The sequence below is a fragment of the Falco punctatus genome (genome assembly GCF_963210335.1).
Source record: "Falco punctatus genome assembly, chromosome: 10".
Classification (NCBI taxonomy): domain Eukaryota; kingdom Metazoa; phylum Chordata; class Aves; order Falconiformes; family Falconidae; genus Falco; species Falco punctatus.
The window spans coordinates 9,648,150-9,670,009 of record NC_137590.1 but is presented as its reverse complement, the minus strand read 5'-3'; the positions used below and the strand labels follow the sequence as shown (position 1 = coordinate 9,670,009).

Genomic DNA, 21,860 nt, shown 5'->3' with positions numbered 1-21,860 from the left:
TGATGTCCTAGAAGTCAAAAGCAGGCTGGAGAATGGACAGATCCAGCATTGTTTTGATCCAAGCAATTATTTAATCACTGAAAGAATTTTAATGAACGCTGTAAGAAAAAACATTTAGTTATCACCTTGAACATAAATGTTTTATTTGAATTATGCAGCATAAGCAAATAGAATTACATCCTTGTTTTCAGAATTAACCTAGCGAGCTCTGAAAACACCTTTTTGCTTTGCACCTGCCACTCTGTGCATCAAACAATCAAACAACTCTTAAATCTCATAAAATGAACTCCCAAAGTCATTGAAGAGATAATAAACTAGGTTACAACACTTGTCGGGTATACAGTTAAATGTCTTTCATATATCTTTAAGTGGTTATTAATCTCTGAATTAGTTTAGAATACATTAACCTTCAAGGTAAATTAGATCAATCAAGAAAATGACTCATAAGACTAGGTCTATCTTTTTTGCTCAAATTTGGAGTATGTGCTAAGAATATTACAGCAGCAGGGAGAAAGCTCAAATGAAGCTCTTCCGCGGAAGTATGGCATTTATCACGGAGAGGGGCTGGACATTCATATTCTTCTTGATGCTTATGGATAAAGTTGTTCCTTAGGAGAAGAGGAATCAATGACCAGACAACAACAAAATGTTTACAGCTGTGCTAGAGGGGAACGCTATGCTGTGAATGTAGAATGAAACGAAGCCCATGAAAATTAGATGTAATCATATCCTCAGCTCAGTTTATTTTCTACTCTGGATTTATTTTAGCCTTGTTGACTTTAATTATAGTAGTGGCTGAAAAGCTTTTTCTATTCCATTTTGCATATGGCACACAGTCCAGACATTTGTCACATTCTGCTTCAAAAATTACTTCGATCTTCAGCTTTTTTACTTCAGATCTTACAGAAAAGAGGTACTTAAATACTTATGTGGGAATGGACCACCATTACAGTTACTATACGTAATATGCTGTGCATTGTTTTAAGAACCTATGAACTCAATGATTAGCCACTGTTTTCTAAAGGAATATGAGAATATTAACACCAAGTAGCAAGAAGACTAACCTGAAGTGAATGACCAATGGTGAAAGCTCTGTGGTGGTTTAAGCTAACGATTTATTTTTGCTGTTGCAAAATGCCACACACAGTTATCCTGGCTTTGCTGACAAGTGATAAGTCACTAAGACAAACTCAGGCTCCTATGTTTGTGAGAAGATAATTAACTATTTTTACAGGATACTTCAGATCACACCAGTGATCAGTGTCACTATAATGCTATATTCCAAATCTACGTGTAAAATCCTTAGCTGTAAGCTGTAAGAGGAGCACTTCCTCTAACTGCAGTTAGTGGAGCACAGCTTTTATGTATAGTCGTAACACACTGAAAAACTGAAGAAAATTGATATTATCAAAACATTTCCTTTCACTGGTAAGGGGTTTATTGTATTAAAACTTCAAAGACTGCAGTTTGCCTTGACATCAGACTATCTAGAAGCATGAGATTTACAGTGCTGATACATGACATATTAAGACTTGATGTGCTTTACAAATGGACAAGAAAATCTAAACCGAACATCAGACCACCTTGTAATACCAGTATACTGTGTTCCAAGGGAAAAGAAAATACAGATAGAACTTGCAAAGTGAGATCTGAGAGCATGACGGAAAGGAAGTAATACTGGACTCTGGTTTGCAGATACTGCATATCAAACACCTGACTTAGGAAAGCATTTTGCTGTTATCAAACTTCTGAAATATTTTATAGTCCTATTGTTTTCAGTGAGACTGCTTACAGGCTGGGATTGCATGCACCCTTCAGGCCTTTGTTGGACCAGAACCTAGGGGCTGGAACCTGCCCTTCTTGCCTCTGGGGCATAATATGGTATAACCCAAGCAGTCTCATTTAAACCCTTCCTCCAGTTCACCATTATCTTTCAGCAGGGTCAAGAGCATATTGCATAAAGCAGATGCTAGCCCCAGATGAACAAAATTAATACTTCTCTTGTCTTAGAGCATCACGCCCTTATGGTCCCACAGAAGTCACGCTGAGCAGACTGAAGGGGAGCCAAGGATCTGTGCTGTGATTGTCTGCAACAGTGTCGCTTTCTTGAGGCATTAGTCGTATTGGTTGTGAAGAATTTCAACACAGGATGGTGAACCCTGCAGTAGAAGAGGGAGATCTAGCTATCACAATTCCAGCTTCTCCTGAGCCTCTGTCTGTGGACTTTAGCACAATAAATGCAAGCGACCAGATCCTGGTTTTGGGCAGATCTCTAGAATATTACAGCCATTCAGCCAGCAGGGACACAAAAATCTGCTCCTAGCTCTTCCCTTCCCAGCTATTCCGCACCTGCTGAGATAATGCTCCTACTTCAGCCTAATTGCAGAGAATTGAGTAAAAGCTTTGTCCTTGTGCATCTACGAATAAAGACAGCATTTCAGCAATCTTGTTGCAATTAAACAGAAGTCTGAGTGTGCATGCTGTAATTAAAAATATGACTGTTTCTTTAAAACAAATCAGTTTAAATTGGCATTCTAATTGAAAGCCTATTAAATATAGTAATAATGCTGAGAGATTATTTAAAATCTTGACACCTACATGATGCTCTGAAAACACTGACTAGTCCCCCCTTGCAACAGCTGACACAGATAAGTAAATAAATCTAGCTAATATGAGGAAGAGAAAAAGAACTGAAGTAAATAAATCTAGCTAATGAGGAAGAGAAAAAGAATTGAACAGAAACTTCATTTTAAAAATTGAAATTTATTAAAAATTTTCAAGACCATACCAATTTTAGTTAAATGTTCAAAAATGAGATTAAGCTTTTTTTATGTTCTCATAGCATCCAATGAATAGTTATGGTTATAGCGAGTCAGAATGCTGTCCTGAAATGCCCTGTGCTCATGATAGTCTCAGAAAGGCCACAGCAGCTTAGCTTAAAAATCCTTCTAGCCCATGTCACTCCTTTGAGAGCAATCCACTGTGGTCATAACACAGGTGAGTATGAGAACAAAACTAACCTGTGGCAACTTTTTCTTTGCATAGCCTCTCAGCCTGGAGAACAGTTGCCCTGACTTCCTCAATCAAAGGTGTTATTTTTGGGATTTTTAAAAATCTCTAGTCAATTACTAAAATTACCTATCTGTAGAAAAAATTTCTCTTTTCTGTGTTAATGGTTGGCTTATGCCTTAAAACATGAAGTTAATGGTAAGAGCTGGACTGACTCTGTTGATAGCACACTCTGCAGTCTCACTGGGAATTTGTCTTCCACTTGTAATACTCTTATCTCAGAGAATTTGGCGGTGTTCCTCTGGAGGCCACCACCGGGAATGAGTTTATTTTCAGGAATACTGATAGCTAAAAGAAAAGAAGTAAATTCAAAGCAAATTACAGAACTGCTTAGACAAAAATCAAATATCAGAATAAAAAAAAAGTAATTTTAACTAAAACCCTGATTCTAATAGACTTAATGGTTGCTGTCATAGAATTATTTAGGTTGGAAAAGAACTTTAAGATCATAGAGTCCAACTGTTATCATAACACTGCCAAGTCCACCACTAAAACACTTCCATCGTTCAAACAAGAACTATGGTACGAGATTTGTACCCAATTAAGCAGGTTGCTTCACAAACCTCTCCCATTTTTAATAAAGCTGACACAACAGCATTGGAGACCAAGAATTGTTTAGTGAATTTCTTGAATAATTGAACAAATAAAAAACTCACTCTATTTGTGGCCAATTTGCGAACAGAATGGGAAACAATGTGTTTGAATAAACTGTTCATTATGAATTATTTATTCAGTTCTAGTAACTCTTTGCATGGGGCTGTTTTTCTTCATCTGTGTCAATTGTAAGGAGACACATTATTAAAACAGCACATAATTCTGTATTTACTATAACTAAAGAGGGAAGTTAAAGTTTTCTGTCATCCTACATAGTCTCTATTGAAATGGCTAATGTGAATACACCAAAACTACTTTATGTGTCAAAAAGAGTATCTGCAACATTTCTGAATCCTCTGTGGGTAAACTGTCCAGAGAACTATGTCGGTACATGTCAGGCAAAAGTCCCGCTGAAGTTTTAGAACACACTTGTCCTTGCTCCTGGTTAAATGGCTGGAATTCATCCTCTGCTGAGGACATAAGATAGACTTTAAGGAGCTCGAGGTCTCATTTGTGTTTCAAGTGTTGGTTTCATTGCATTGGTAATGGAGGAATTATTAGTCCTCCCATGAGGATCTTCATTTCCATAATTTAATTTACCAAATTCTGTACAATGGTGAATTCTCAGCCCCACACTTACACAATCTGCAAGCAGACTGTGTTTAATAACAGAAAGGAAGACCCTCTGATAAGATTTATCCTTTCTATTTAAATCCACATATTTCAATTCTAAGTTACCAGATGACATTACTGTTAAATAGATAACTCCAGTGGATTTAGCTTCTTTATTCTTAACTGCAATTCTGGCCTAAAAATTACTTTTTCATGACTAATTCTTGGTTTGGAGAATGTGAATATGTCGCTTCACAAAATACTTGGACAGTTGCTGTGATGTCCCTGTGACACAGGGTATAAATATTTTGTTTTAGTGAAGCTTCTAGCACTGACTGGATCCTTATGCAAGAGACAGGCTTGTTATTATTGTCTGAGAATAATGGATGCAACCTCTAAGAGAAGGCCAGCAGAATTACAGACCTTAAACTTCTCTCAGCTTATAAATTGCACAGTACTCAAAAGGATAGGCTCTGTGTGCCCAAATACTTACCTGTCTTCAATCATTATGAGCTAGTTTAGATACAATATAACACAATTTGAACTTCCTCTGAAAAGTAAACCTGAAAGGATTAGTCTATAAATGTCAGCATGTCTTCACCTTGCCCTTTCTTTCAATGACTGCTGTACCTAGTAGGCTCTGGCTAAAAGACAGGCATCCAAATCTCCAGCTCTTCCAAATACACTTTCACGTTCAAAATCCAGCTTTTCTTGGTCCGGACAAATGGCTAATTGAAACCAGGACAACCATACGCACTTTATGTCTTTAGCTATGATAGACTGGACATCACCACTGTCTGGCTCTGTTCCACTTATGCTGTTAAAACCGTTAAAGAATTTCCTTCTCCTTAGGGACTACGAAACAATCACGGTTTTGTGTTTTAAAATTTTGCAGGCACTAGGGACAGGTGTGTTTTTAGCTGCAATCACTGTACTGTATACTGCTTTGGAAAGCAGAGATAAGCATCCCAAATACCTGCTTCACACAGAAAAGAGATGAAATAAGATTAGCACTTTTTAAAGGCAGGAGAAAAGGGGGCAGGGGAGAATAAAAAAAAATCAATTCCAAAGAGCTACTAAAAATTCATTTCTTCACCTGAATAATTACTTGTGATATCCTCTGAAATACCAGTGTCACTCTAAGGGGTTTATCATTTGAAGTGGTATTTCCATGGTAGCCAGTACTATCACTATAATCCCTTCCAAGCTTTTAAATGCTCTAATAAAGCTGAATATCAATAAGCAAGGAAGGGACAGTTGTAGGCTTTACTGTATTTTTCATCTCATTATTCTTTATAAAATGGCTGTGTCCTTCTTCTCTTAGCGATGTTGCCTTGCCTACTGATTGTACCCCTTTTTAAGCCACAGGGAAGAAATAAAACATGGTAAGTAATGACATGTGCTTTTTCAGATTTTCCATTTTTGAAAAATAATAATAAAATCTTGAAAAATACATTGCAGAGACAATAAAAAAATGTATACATATGCCAGTCACCTTTTTTCCAATTTCTGCTTTTGTCTTGTCTCTTAAGAGATAAGACCAATTAGTGCTTTTTCCTCTATATCAATATTTCTCACAGGCTTTGGTACTAATTTTGAGTCAACTTTAATACAAAGTCTAGGAAAAACAGTTTGCTCAATGCAAATCACATCCAACTTTTGTACACTTGGAGTTGAGGACATTTGCCTCTACTAATGTGGAGATCTTTGCATCTGTGGTCTTATATTCACCACATTATAGATGTAGTAAAGTTTATGTTTAATTCACTTCCTTCCTCTGGCCCAGTGTTTGGGGCACTCAGTAATGAATTAGCAGATAGGGGTCAACTCTAATTCTTCAACAAAACTGAAATGTTAACCATGGGAAAAGCAGACATTGTTGAGGATCTTCCTGCGCTGCACTGTCCCTGTAACAGCTAAGATCATCAGCAAAACTGTTTCAGACATACAAAAGGCTTAGATGTCCAAATATATCAACTCTTCCTGTTCCCAATTCCAATCAAAAGATTCCCTATAAACTCTATACATTCCACATCTAGGTAGGTAAAAGAAAGAATTTAGAGGGCATGCCACAGCTTGCTTTGTGTGGGAGAAAGTCCAAATGCTGTGAAATTCAATTACTTTTATTGAAGGCACTAACACTGATACAAAATCCCAACAGACAACACAGCAAACAAAAATGAAACACTTTCTCATCATGTTTCAACCCCTAATTCCACACACGGGAAATTTGTACAAATGCAACAGCAACGAATTCAGGAAATCTGCACAAGTATATGTAAAAGTGAAGCTCAGGTGTTTTTCTAAAGCACTGTTTGTTTTATCACGTGTGCTCAGAACCCCTTTAGAAAAAGCTAGAATGGAACTCATTAATGCACTGTGAAAAGAAAACCCCACCACACTTCTGTAGTCTATAAAGACAGTATAGACATTTCAAACATTGCGGGTGTCACCTTTTCACAGCAAGCTGTACGTTGATTCTTAGATCTTTCTTATCCACTGCTTCCAAATGAACCATATTCACTATGAAATGGAAATAATTTTTTTTCTAGTTGTTGCAAATTACCATGTTTGCTTTGTGCCTTAAATTATTCCTTTATAATTATGCAGACTACTATAGCTCATTAATTCAGTTCTATTTCACAACCAAAAGACCGAGAGCACAGCATTTTCAGAGCTGAACTAGAACTTTCTCCTTTCATTATGATGATTAACAGCACAGAATGTGACACAATCTAGTTCATATAATTCAGCTAGGTGTAACTGGTACATTGATGCTAACAACCAACTCTGTAGCCTTATTTGAAAAATAGTACAGAATAAACTTAGACGTACACAATAATGAAGAGGTAGTCACTGGAAATACCTGAGATTTTTCAGAAAAGTTGCATTTATAGAGATTCTCTCTTATTTGCTCCTTCCAAAATTTATGACAGCTAAGAGGAACTTATTTCTTTTGGCTCTGAATTAATCACTTTTTCATTTTACTTTTTTTGTTGTTTTGCTTTTCCAATTTGTGAATCATGTTAATCAATTAATTATACCTCCATTAACTGAAATATAAACATTTCAACAGGAAGCTACAGGTCATCACGTAAGCAGAGAAGCGTAAGAGCCTAAATGCAAATTTTTCAGCGTGCCAGGAAGTGTGTGAACTAAAGCCAAGCCTGATCCAGAGCTTGTTATCAATGCATCAAATCTACTGTGGAATAAAAAGCAAACTTTGTATTTGCCATTGCAGTACAAAGGACAAATGAAAATAGGAGGTTACAGACAAATTACTCTGCAAAGTTTCCTAACTTTTGTATCAACTTTGAGATCAAGAACTTCACCTTTGAAATAACTGGGAATTGAAACCAGCATTTAAGGAGCTGAGGGAAAGAGCCTGTGATCTTTCTCCCACATGTCCTGTTTAATTATAAGGAAAGCTTTGCAAGGCTATTCATATTTGACATCAAACTCAGGAAATTCTTGAGATAATTCCTATGCTAACCACAAAGTTACTGCATGTTGTCATAGCAACAAGCATCAGTTGAAATTTCATGATGATATTAAATAAATCTTTGCTTTGATATAAAATGAAATGCAATTTTATTTTATTAAATGTTTGTCATATCAAATATAACGGCAATAAAATTATGTGTCAAGAAGTTCTAGCCAGTGACAATAAATAAAAGTCAACCCGATATGAAATTCTTGCACTGATGTCACTAAACAGCATTATAAATACATACAGCTACTTAGCAGTCTGTTGTCTGGAAAAGTGAAAGCACACAAAGCCCAAGCTAGATGTAAAAAATGCAAAGCACTAGCTAAGTGTCACTTATAGTACATGTGGTTGAAATGCAAAATACCGGTTGGTGAGCCTTAAAAGTAGAAATGGAGCTTTCATACTCATTTGTGGTAAAGGTGGCTACCACAGTAGAAAGTAACAATATCTTATAGGTAAAATACTGGGTTTCTGAACTTTGTTAAAGTGTGACAGCTACTGCATCCAAATGCAAATCTGACTATAAACCTGTACTTTATGTCCTCTAGTTACTTTTTCTTCAAGAACTCAAAAAACAAAAAGAAGAAACCCACAACCAACCAACCCACACACACCTGTACCATATCCAATTCTTCATCCCGTGATACTTTGTCCTGCAATAGTGAGGTGTCAGAGAAGTGACTGTATGGGTAAACACAAGTGCTATAATGCACTCCTTGGCTATTAATAAATACCTCTACCTCCTCGACAGCTACATCACATAGGAATGAACTGCAGGGAGGATAATCTGGGAGAGAATAGCTGCAAAACCTCTGCAATGGTGATCTCACAGTAACATCTGCAAACAATCATAAAGTTATTCCATATCCCTAGTGTCCAAACCTAGAAGGTGAAGAGAACGGGAAGAAGAATCCTCAACGGTAGCTCCTTCAAATGTTGCATAACAAATTAACTAGTCATATAAATTCTACAGTTGATTTTGCTACCACTTTCGTAAAATCAAAGATCATGACCACAATAAAATGTGTATTCATGGTCAAAACTCTTCTGAAGTGAAGTCCATTTTGCTCCTTTTTTTCAAAAATAGTAATTCCTAAGGTTTGTATTTGTCTGCACATGCATAGTAGAGAAGTTTTCTGCAAAGTGCATACTGTACCAGCACGGTCCCATCTGCTTATAGTCTGTAAGTATTTGTGTACTCCTACTTTGCTTCAATAAGCCTACCAGGTTTACTCTCTACAGCAGCAGGAAAAACAGCTGGAGGGGGAAGAAGGAGGTAGCAGAAATGCTGTGGAGTTTAAAGAGGCCTGCCTCCTTGAAGGATCTTGACCACAAACAAGAAATTAACAGTTTTCTAATTCTATCTGCAGAATAATTACAGATACAGCAAGGACTATGCATGACAACTACCGACTTTGAGGGAGATGTTTGTATTAACCTATTAACCTACTTAACCACGTATCTGTTTACAATTCTTACCTCCCAATTGCTGTTTCTTTCATGTAAGCAACTGTACAAGCCAAGGAGGGGGAAAACGTACTGTCATCCTTAATACAATTTTGACTTTATACCTCAAAAGAAAAAAAATAAATGTAAAATGGTTGGGGCATATTTTATACAGAAGGTTTAACGCAGCTATCTACATAAGCAGCACAGGAGTTGTCAGGATATCCATCTGCAGCTGACATTATCCTTGCTTCCTTCATCAAAAGTCAACCACTATAAATGCTATCCTGAACATCGCAAACACATCCATTGCTCTCCTTTTCAAGAGCATGAATTACCGTAACATATTTGTCTTAGGTAGCACATGCATGAAAAACATACAAACATTTCTCTAATCCCTACAAAGGGGAGACAAGTCTCAAGTTTAAAAGCTTCCCCAGAGGCTGTTTGAGAGCATAGACATGTTTAACATTGATGCTAGGAGACATTTTCAAAAGCAAATTAAAGCTTTTATGGATGAAATTTTAATAGCAACATTAAGCAACTGTGGAAGAAAGCACTTTCACAATAGGAATGAAACTGAAAGTTTTATTATTTTCCCCCAAAAGTGTTAATAAAAAACAGTCTTGTGTGTAGAGTTGCCATCAGTCTTTAGCAATGTGTGATGAGATTAGTAATTTTTATCCATGTTGATTTACCACTATCATGTACCCAAAAGTAGTCAAGAGTCAGGTTTTATACATGTGTGCTATAGGCTGTTGTTATTCAATTATACTAGCCCTTACCAGTGGGGGTGGTTTAATTCACACTTCTATCCAGATACCTAACAGCCAATAGAAATTTCAACTGTAAACATAATTTTTAAACAGTTTAACTTTACCAGAGCACTACAAGTCTGGTATGCACAATCATATTAACTACAATTAACAAGGCAAGAAAATCATCAAAACGTGGCGATATGATGGACATCTGTACCGTGCTTGAAGGGGTAAAACTTGACAATCTAAAAATCCACTGAAGAATGTTTTTCCTTACTTGTGCTGGGCTGTGTTAAGAAAGCAAACTCGAAATTTTCCTAACACCTTCAGGAAATCGCCAGGTGTAGTACTGGCCAAGCCTGTATTTCACCATCAAGTACATCTTGTCCCTCCTCTCCCCTGTACAAGCAGTAACGATGCCAGACCTGACCACAGGTTATCCTGAAGCAATCCTTTGGTGACCTTACATTACAACCCTGCACCGCACCACTCAGCACCCCCAAGCATGGTGTTTGCTGGCATGAGTATAGAGGGCCACTTAACGATACCTGCAGTTTATTAATTGAGATCAAAGTCACAGTGTACTAACCAGCTTTGGAGAACAGAAGCAAACAAAAGGTTTTTGTAAATCTGCAATAAATTGCTGATGTTCTGCTCAGGTTTATCTTTTTTTTTTTCCTTTTATTACATCTCTAAAAGCTGAATGCAGTCCCCTTTAACTGTAAACCTGTTTCATCTCTTGCTGAGTGAAATCCTTCACAGCCACTTACGCCTGTGTTTGGTGCACTGCATTCTGTGCAGTCTGATCAGCAGCTAACATCTAATTACAAAATAATTTGTTTTTCTGTATGACTCATGCAATCAATATAAGGACAAACTTGGTTGTAAATAATTTCTGTCAGGCCTTATCATGCCTATATACATCCACATTTTTTCTCTTCTTTCATGAATCAGACTATTAGAATAACATTAGATGAATTATCTGAACCACTGACTCATGCAAACCAAATTACTTAATTCTGTTGCTCCTGCAGAAAATATGGCTTTAGTATTCAGAATTCAATCTTTTTGCTCTTCGAAGTGATAGTTAATACCACAAAATTATCTGTACTTCAGCTACACACCACTTCCTAAAATTATTGAATAATTATCAACCATATTTGTATCAGAGAGTGTAATGGTATGCGAGGATCTTCTATACAGAAGCATTGAGCAATAACTAAGGTTCCACTGGAGAAGGTTAACCTAGAGATCATCATGTGGAAAACGTTTTCATATAAACTGAGAAGATACGAGTCACAAACAAGCCCCTGAAAATATCGTAAGCACAATAATTCTGTTCTACTATGTTTTACAGAGGTTTTGGCAGGTTACTTTGAAAAACTGGTAAGTTAAGTCTCGTTGACAACATGCACTGAGATGAGCTGTATTACACTGGCTGCATTTTTGCTAGTTTACCCACTTTAATTGCTGCAATCAAGTGAAAAGCCAGCCACTGGTGGCTCTACAACTTGCAAAACAAAAACAGTATGGAAACTGTATTTTATTTAATACAAAGATGGAGCTGAAGAGCAAATTCCATCACTAAGAGATCATAAAAGTTCACTGGCCCAACACTCTAAATGAAGCCTTTAGATTAAAGTAACACTTAACACTTCTACAGTGTACCTCTTCTTTCAAGTGCTTTACAAATATCACTCATTGACAACACAGAGAATGATAGTAAACTATTTGCATTCTGACAACGACATTAAAAAAATTTATGTTGTCAAGTGCAGCTAAATGATTTGTGGCATGTACAGAGGTGCACAGAGGATCAGGGTTTTCTCATGGACTTGTATTATCTGAACAAGACAGCTGTAAGGCAAACAGCACTAGAGATAACAGAAATTTCCAACCTACCAAAAATATAAAGTACTTAGAAAATGAGGCCCTACACAGAGTAAATGCCAACTGGAAAACAATTGCATATATTCACTAGGAATGAGAAAGGTTATTAAAAGCAAAAACTAGGCCTCTGTCAGATACCTTCAAATAACTGATGGACGATCTGCGAATTAACTTCTGCAATGACAAGTGAATGACAAAAAGGCATTTCCTGCATGTTCTATTTTATGCATATAAAAATACCAAATGATAGCCTGGGACAGCAGTTCTGTAAAAATCCAGTGACTAATCTGAAAAAGTTTTCTGGAGAATTACTTGCCTGACGTGCAAACACAAATGTCCAAATCATACAAGGAAACTAGTAATTACATGTGCAAAAAGGCACCTAGATTTTTCAAGGCTGCATGGACATACAATTTGTAGTAAGGACTAAACCAACAGGAAAGACACAGGATACACATAAAAGCCTAACCTCTAGTAGTGTAGGAAGCCCTAGTGAAATGGCCTAAAATACACCAACGCCATGATAACCAGAAACAAAAGAAAGAAAATAAGGGGGTAGGGCTACAAAACCAACACCAAAGGACTGAAATCCAGCACCAGAGAGGAAAGACCTTTGGCGTTCCCAAGAATGCTCCAACAGCCTTCTTTTCTCCGTAAACACCAGGGTATGGTTTTTATACATACATGGACAATTCCACTTCTAGGATACCAAAGAACAGCAGGGACATTGCAAGCTCTCCACACTTTGCTAACATTCTCCCTTTGGGTCCTTTACTGAACTAAAGTCCTCATTGGTTTCACAGCTGCCACTGGAATCACAGTTAGATCTTATTAGCTGCCTTCTTTTCGATAACGAAGCCACATCCATACTATGGCCTATCTAGAAATCACAATAATTTTAAATAACTGCAGTCTGCACAGCCACGAATATGCTCAGAACAGCAAAGCTGGCACAACAGTCATTTAGGAGTGAATTCTGAAGTGTTACCAACCAATTAATGAGAACGTGATCATTGCAGCCAAAGTTTCACCTTAACAAAACCAGCACCGGCGCTCACCGCCTAGGCAGGGGCGCCCTGCAGAACAGGCTCCCCGGGTCTCTGATGCCACCTGCTGGGTGCTTCTCATCACAGGTCAAACTCCACCCCTAGCTCGAGCTTTCACCCGGAAAAAGAAGTCTTTTACATTTAGTTTGGTTTATAAAAGCGAGTGCATCGGATGGTTTACTTTAACACACCCAATTAGTAGTTTTGCTGTTTCGAAAACCACTCAAGATACCAGCACCTCCTAAGACCATAACTTTGCTCTCAGACAGCTTTGGACTAAGAGCTGTATCTAATGAAGCAGGATAAGGCACAGCTGAGTCACCCAAGTCCGCAATACTCCTGTCAGCTGCTATCAAATAACTGGGTACCTTCTTCTTCCTTTCGCAACTAAAATAACAACTCCAAGTCCAAACTACTTACAGCAGTTCTGGGTGGCGCCAAACAATTGCCTAATTGTACAGAGGGTTCAGAAATTATGTAAAGGAACACCTATACCTCCTTGAAGGCCCAACACACCCGATTTGCTACAAGCACTGGCTGGCAGATAGAGCAGCAGAGTTGCCACAGCGACCATATCCACATTTTACCCAGCAGTAGCTGGAGTATTTGCTCAGGAAGTAAGGAAAACCTTGAATTCTTTCCTGAGACATAGGTTTGAATTGGAATCACATCCAGTTAGAAAAGAAGGTTTAAAATCTGTACAGTTATAGCCAGGGTATTTATACACATGTCCAGCAGCAGAAGCATATAAACCATTGGAATTATACAAAAAAAAAAACCCCCCACACACACCCTGGGAAATGCCAGGGGTAAACAGAACATTAACCCAGCCTTGGAAATTTACAGCCATCAGTTGTATTACATCCAATGTATCTTAAGTGCTTGTGTTGAGGTATTAGATCTTCACTGTCAAAGAGTCTTCTGTTATGGCTCTGCTACAACTTATATACAGTGTTAATAAATTTACGTAAACAACTATGTAAGTTTCAATGCTGTAATCCATAAATAACAACGCATTGGTGAGCTGCTGCTCAGGTACACTGAAGATCAAGTTCAGTATCACTACCCTGTTAAAACTACTTCAACAATAGAGAAACCAAGTGTAGGGGCCGTTTTTCTCCACATTCACACTGTTTGGAGATAATATGCAATTGACATGATAGCTAGGCATTAATCACTTTATAAAAACATACTCATGTCACACTCTGATTATTTATATTAAGACAATGCCTGTAGATTAATACTGGGCCAACTGAATTCTCTGTCCACACTGTTTTGGAAAATATCTTAAAAAGTATGCTAAGATTTAATTTTTAAAAGCAAAGTCATAATGAGCAGGTATTTCCATGGAACAATACATTAATCAAAGCAGGCAAAAATCCAAAAGCAGAATTACAAGGAGACAGTACATATTTTTTTAAGGATTAAGGAGTCAGCAAATTAAGACATTTTAAGATTACATTCAACTCCACACAGCAACGGAGGCATAGTTTCAGGGATTTACACTGACATAGCAATATCATCAATGAACAATTATGACATTAATTTGGTATATAGATGTGGATTTAGAAAATGACTGTTCAGGAAAATTAGAAGAAGTTAAGACTCACCATTCTGACTTACAGCATCTTTTGTGAATCCCAAATACAAAGTAGTAAATCACTGAACATGACTGTGACTCCAAAAGCTTTTCCTCAATACCAGTGCGAGCCCTCCTTTCTCCCCTGTCAACTTGTTGCCACGTTGTGCACTGAGCTAACAGTGTTTATGCTATCTGAACTAAGACTGAAAGACAAAGGATAGATTTAGTATTTCCAGGAAGGCTGCTAAAACCAGCTAAATAGCATTACAGCTGAATAATGCCCTATATATTACAGAGAAGCTTTTCTCAAACAGCCATTACAATGCAAATCAAAAATTCCTCATTTCTATTGTTTCTATACTTAAGCATTTTCATGAGTGGAAATCAAGACCAAGGAAACCACAACATGTGCCTGACTATTACTTTATTAAACAACGCAAATATTCCAATCTTGATGCTTTACCAACAGTATGAAGCTAATTCTTTCCTGAACAAATAAATAACTGCAATAACCAAAATAAGAAAGCTCTCATTAAATAGATGGATCCCAAGACAGGAAAGTGAAAAACAAAAGAAAATAAAGTGGTGGATTTTTAAAAAACGTAATTGGAAGGATATTATCAAAATATTTAATAAAACAAGGAAAAGTTGTATGGTATATTTAGAACACCTTTAACTGTCCTCAGCCTCAAGATTTATGTTATTTCCAAACTTGGCATAGAGCTGAACTTTCAGGTCAGATAACACCCTCTGAATTGATTCCACTCGGGATTCTAATACTTCAATTTCTTCTTGTAAACTTTTCTGAAAAAGAAAAAAAAAAAATCAACCAGTTACGTAAAACAAGCAGAGTCATGTTTGTCAGTAACATATACAGAGGTACCCCGTTGCCAGCTTTGTGCTAAGTCAGGCTGTAAGACTTATTACAGGGCAAAACAAAGGCTAGCATGACTTTGTATACTGCCATCACAGTTATGACTGTGCATGCACACTCCCCTCCTCAAATCCTAAATCAAACAGAACTTTAGAAAGTGAAAGGTTCAAAAGATGAACAGGTTATCCCATTCCAATGCTTATCGCACTACAGCGGCCAGTAAAGGAGCTCCCTTTTGCCCCAACCAACCTTTGCCTCCTCCAGCATCTCTTGCGTCTCTTCTTGGGAATGACTAATGAAGACATCTCCAATTTGGTAGGGTATCAGAAGTGAATCACCATCATCAAGCATCATGATGTCATCACAAGCATCTTCCAAATTCTGAAGTTGTTTCTATTTATCAAGACATAAGGCGGTCAGTGATCACTTTGTATTAGGCAAATTATTTCAATGGATACATTGTCATGCTATCAGCTGAATAACGGACTCAGTGAGTCCACATTTTGGGCAAAAATCCTACTCTCCAGCATGATATCAATACGTTTAACAGAACAGTTCCAGAGCTGTAATTTAGCATAAGTATTAAATTCAATGGAGCTGTACCAGTAGAAATTTCTAATCTACGCTCATTATCTGTCATTAACAGCATAATTAACTGCCATGGCGAGAGAAATACAGCAGATTTAAATTTCACTAGTACCTGATATGCTCTTACACAGGAATTTTTTAATTTAGCTAGAGAACAGAAAAAAGTAGTAAAGATGGCAAATATCAATTACTTTATTGCTAAAGTAGGACTGCTCAAACACCCGGCACCTTAAGCCATCAAGGGAACATCAACAGCCACTACATATGTAGACAATGTTTCATATATGACAACTAAGTAGTTCTAAGAACTGCACACAGAAATATACCAGTGGCCTTTATTTCTCATGACGTTTTCCACTTTCATGTTCTCTGGCTATTTCCAAAGTATCAGAAATCCCGTATTAGAAGCAAAGCATTACTTACAGTAATCCACAACCCCCATTTTCTGCGTTACAGCTGAAAATTAATTCAGGGTAATGAAGAATAAGTGCTATTTGAAGCAAATATACCTTTTTCACTTCTATTTCCTCTTTCAGCTCTGTGATCCTACTAGTATTTCTTGCAAACTTGTTAATTTTCTGTTGGTCTTCAAAAGTAACATTGACATCTTCTGCAGCCTGCAAGAAGGAGAGGTCAAAATGAAGACTTCATTTCTTACGCTACCATAACTTGAAGCTCACTCCAAGGTTACTCCTTCAAAGCTTCTGAAAAAGTCTTATAGCCACTACATCCTGCTTATACACTTGATTCCTTAAGGCGCCTCCCCAAGGGCATCCGTAATAAATAGAAAAAATAGCTGGGCAGAGGTGCTAGTAACATCCACCTAATGCATCAGCTGCCCATGGCATCCTAATGCCAAAGGTCGTCTCCTTGGCAGCACTGACAGCTGAACCTTGCACCGGACACCTCTGCTCCAAGATCAGCGCAGGGTACCGTGTACCACGTCGATGTAACCTGTCAGCACCATCAATTAACGCTAATTGATTAGCTGCCACGTGCCGTAAGAGATCCCTGTAAGAGATCCGAAGCCGACAGAGCCTGCCAGACCTCCGGGGGCGGCGGCGGGGCTACGGGAGGGCCGGGTGCCCCCCGTGACAGGCGGCCTGTGCCGCCAGGACGCCCCTCTGCCGGTGCACAGCACCCTGCACCGGCACGGCCTCCGCGACCGCCGGTGCCACCAGCGCCGCGCTCGCACGCTCGGTGGCGCGGTAAGCGGCTCCGGTAGAGCCGGGGTAACAGCGCCCGGGCCTTAATGCACCGACAGGGGACCGGGGTATTGTCGGCAGGGCCGGGCCCGGCCCGGCAGCGGCCTAGGGAAGGAGACCCCCCGCCGGCCCGCGCAGGGCTGCCGCCCCGGGGCTGCGCCAACGGGGAGCGGGCGGCCAGGGAGGTGCCTCGGGGGTGCCGGAGCGAGGGGTGGGAGACGGCGCTGAGGCGACATGGCCGCGCCGCCCCAGCACCGAGAGACGACGGCACCCGGCGGCCGAAGGGCCCGGCCGGCCGCCCCGGGAGGAGCTGAGCCCCCCTCGGGGGAAGCCCGCGGCGGGAGAGAACGGCCGGGAAGGGACTCAACGCCCGGTACCCTCCGCCCACACTCACCGCTTTCTTCATGGTGGCGGCCATGTTGGTAGGACTGAACTACTCACCCTCCCCACAGGGGAGGAGCTGGGGGCACGGAGGAACGAGGCAAGACGAAAGAAAACGCCCAGCGGCGCCAGCCCTGCGCGGCTCGGGGCTTCTCCCCCTTCCCAATCTACCCCTAGTTGGGAGAGCTGCACAGAGGGACCACAGGACACACAATAATCTTCAAACCCCACCGCCCCCCGGTAGCGCTTGGTACGTCCTGTTTAAAAGGGAAGAGCCCCGACTCCGCCCCTCCGCTGACACGGGGCTGTGGCTGCAGCCTGCCCGCGCTGCCGCCAGGGGGCGCCACGAGATGGGGCCTCGGCTTCCCGCCCGCGCCGGGCCGGGCCGGGGCAGCGGCCGCAGCGCGGGAGGGTACGAGGCGCCTCCCGAGGGGGCGGCCCCGGGCAGGGGCGGGCTGAGGCCGGGGCCGGGGCCTCGTCCGAGCTGTCCCCAGCCCTCGCCAGCCAAACCAGGCGCCTTTCTGAAATGGCAGAGGCCTTCACGTTCAAATTATTGCAGAGGGACTTTTTAAGCAAAAATAAATGTTTTTCTGCAAAGGCTGGTTGACAGCTTCTGGACAGACACGGGGATCGTTGGCATTTATGCTGTGTAATTGTTTCCACATGCTTCAGTTTGTTTAGCAAAAATAAAAAAAAACAAAAATGAGGGCAAAATAAACAGATCATCATAGCATTTCAGAGGCACGGGGGAGAGGCCTGGCATCGCGTGTCCCTGACGCTCGGCTGCAGCAGTACAAGGCCCATGGCCCGCAGTCCTGGGCCCGGGGGATATTCAGGACATGAGGGCTCAAACCTGACAGGATTCCTGAAGGTATCACACCGACCAAGGCTGGTCCAGCTGCTTCTGCTGGCAGCGGTGGCGGAGGTTCCTTGAGGCTGTGATCAGCTCCTGCCTGTGTCTGCCAAAACCTTATTGAAGAATGATCAGCATCCTCGGCACCCGGCAGCCTTCAAAAATTTAAATACACCTCAGCTACAAAGATTTCCAAGTGATACTGTTGTGCCGGTGTCAGGTGGGGATAGCAACAAACCTGCACTGTAAGATCGAAAAAGGTGTTTAAAAATATCTTCAGGTGTTTTGCTGTGATTCATCTTTTCACTCTGCCTTCCTGCAAGCTGCACTTGAAAGTCATTAGAGTTAGACCCAAAGAAAGTATCTGGGTGCAGAAAGCCCAGGGCCCAGGGCAGCGTGCTTTTAAAGAGTCTTGCTTTGGAAAGGAATTTGGAAAGCTGAGTGAGAGTCTGCGGCTCATTGAGCAGTGTCTAGGGAGAGTTGGATCTCCAGAAAGAAAACCAAACAGCCCTGCGACCAAGGAGCTGTCTAGGGTCAGCACATTCAGTCCCAGCCGCCAAAACTGCTGAACCTTTCCTCAAAGCTGCCGAGAATCACCTCCACCAGTTTGGAGTCCAAAGATCAAAACCATTTCCTGAAGGCAAAATTTATAACCTTTCTTTCTCAAGCCACGCTTTAAAAAAACTAATACCTTGTTTGCATGCAATGGTCTTGTTCTTCAAATACTTATTCACAATGTAGGATGCTGATGTACACTTCCTTGCTATCTGATGGCATACAAATTGACATCTCTCACCCCTCTCCTATCACCTGAACCATAAATAACTGCATGTTATCAAATGACCATTTTAATGAAAATATAGGAACAATGAATGGAACAGTGCTAGTGTTTGCTTGTTAGAACCTCTTGTTGCTGAGGGAGAATCCAGCCCTGCAGCTGCAGAGGAGTCGTTGTTCCATGGTAGCTCATAAAAGTCCATTCCAAAGGGAATCCATGAAGAAAAAAAGAAGACAACACCCGACAGAAGAAGAGGTGTATATTTCAAGTTTCCTATTAATTTCGTGCAATTAGGCCTTAATAGGAAGAGCTGAAATACGGCACGCTCCATTCAAGTCTTACCACATATGCTAACATCATTCTCTCTCGTCCTTGACTTTGTCCATCATAGATGGAAATAGTACAGCAGCCCTACTTCCTGCTAGAATGAAAAGTCTGGGTTCCTGCTTTATTACTTACAGAGATGGAGCTTACATCAAGGGTAAGCTCTTCATTTCGTAGTAGAGCTGCTTTGTGAGCTCTGTTTCAGTACCTGCTTTTTGCTGACTAAATGTAAGAAAGTCACCACTACTTGTGTGAAAGATTGCAGCAGGTTTCTAGCTTAAAAATTAGCTGAGGCAAAAATTTCAGAACTATCAAAATATTCTATAATGAATATTTACTGAATAGAAAAGTTCTGCTTTTTTCAGTTCAGAATAACTGCTCATTTCAAAATTCCTGTTACAAATTAGTAGAAAAAACAGAATAGGAAAGAAAATATTTTGAATGGCCCCCAGACTAACCATCACATTTTATTTTAGTGCAGAATTTTGACTTGTTTCCCACTGAGGGAAAAAATTAATCACAAAATTTCTTCCTAGAAATTATTAATTTATGTAAAAATATAATGCTAATTCTCTCTTTTTCTCAGAGAAAAAACTTTCATGTCTCTGTCCATTCTCCTACTCTTCCCTAAGTTAGCTATCTTCTCTCTTCTTAAAGATTCTAGTATGAAAGAATATAGCCTAAACCATGGTTCTTTCCATGGATGAGTTAGCTGAATAACACGTTAGGTCCGAGCCAATGTAATTTCCTTCAAGAGAAAAGGAGTGGATTTTGTAAGAATGTGATGACTTGAAGGTTTTGAAAATAAATCTTTTTCTCCCACATGCTCAGGCAAGATCTGTGGTGTGAGCATGTTGCCAAGAGTAACTCACTGCAGACCTTTCCTATGTAAATAAAAGTGAAAACAGTGCACGAGTGCAAACATCTAGTGGTGGAGTAAGATAAACTCATTGAACTCAGTGACATCATTTCTCTTTCAGTTGCATAAAAGAACTTGCTCTTTCTTGTACTGGTCCTTGTTACTGTTGCAAGTGTGGTTAGCTTCACCTTGCACTTTGGTGGGATCCCTTCCATGGTGTGTATAACCCGCACGCCCTTCATCTTACATCTTCTTTGTGGTTCTTTTTCACATTTTCATTTCATGTTACTTGCTGTAGCCTTTTGCAATACAGCTCAGTGAGAAAGCCTTCCCATGATCTCTGCTGCCTAAGTGAGTTGTTTTGAATTACCAAACTCTTTGCCCTTTTCCCTGAAGTTACACAGAGCTCTTTCTCAGTCTTTGAGCATCTTGAAACACCACATATCAACAGTGTTTGTTAATACAAGTTGCATTAGAAATGGAGAAATCTTAATGGGGATGAAGTGGTTGGTTTATCTAGATTTAGTGTTTATGAAGAGGATCCCTATTAGCAAAAGCTGCACAAAGTTGTATTATTTTAATTGTGCCAGTATACCAAAGGGGTACAGCTTCAATGTCATGTAGGTGCAGAGCTGGCAGTAGCATGGCATTTCCAATATTACACAACATGACTTATTATGGTATAATGGTCCTTATGCCAGAATGCCTGTCTGTCCTTCTTGTAGCAGCATTGCACGGGGAATGGAGGTTGAAGAAAAAAAATCCCCTTCTAAGGGTGTGCTCTTCTTTTTCCATAAAGACATGCCAACTCTTAATGATACAAGTCTTAAGTATTTATATGACAAATCCCCCTTAGTTTTTCTCTTTTTTTGTGGTCTGAGGAAAGGAAGGCAGATTTTCTCAGATTTCTAACCTTGTCCTTCCAAAGAAAGAAAACCCTCCTGTTAGTCAAAAGCAACATCGACATTTCATCATTTAAGCCTTCCCCTACGCTCCTATATATCCAGCATTAGAATTATTAAATTGCATTAACTCCTCTCTGCAAGTCATCCCAATGAACTTCACCCTCTGTGAAGGAAACTTTGCAGATAGTTCTGCAGCATCAGCTGGACCCGTGAAGCCAAGGGGAGTTTCTGCTGGCTGTTTGTGCCTGAGCTGGAACCTGGAGATTCCCTTTTGCTGGGAAATCCCTTTCTGGTTAAGCCCAGTAGAAGACCTTACTCCACCTTTGTGGATGGGTTATTTTGTAAGCATAGTGCTTTATACACCCATAGTCCTGGCCCAGCAGAACAGTTGTTGTCTCATGCTAGTTTTATTTAAAATAAAACGTAAGAGCTATCTCTGCAACCCTGCCCTTCCTCATCCTACCTGGTGTCTCAGTATCAACACTAAGTTCAATAAGAACTGCTCACAAACTACCTGAAAATAGGTCTTCAATTATACCTGTACAGGTAGAAATAATTTATTTTCTAAAAGTAGCACTGTTAGTGCCAGGTTCAATACATGCCAGT

The 21,860-nt window shown here is 39.9% G+C and overlaps 1 protein-coding gene across 1 annotated transcript; it reads right to left on the bottom strand.

Moving 5' to 3' along the window:
* Positions 1-14,894: 14,894 nt before the first annotated feature.
* Positions 14,895-17,781, bottom strand: PFDN4 (prefoldin subunit 4). Its single transcript, XM_080405254.1, has 4 exons — positions 17,549-17,781; positions 16,459-16,566; positions 15,611-15,754; positions 14,895-15,291 (listed from the first exon to the last, which is right to left on the bottom strand). The coding sequence occupies exons 1-4, from the start codon at positions 17,570-17,572 to the stop codon at positions 15,160-15,162; spliced, it is 408 nt and encodes a 135-aa protein (XP_080261380.1). The 5' UTR covers positions 17,573-17,781; the 3' UTR covers positions 14,895-15,159.
* Positions 17,782-21,860: the final 4,079 nt, after the last annotated feature.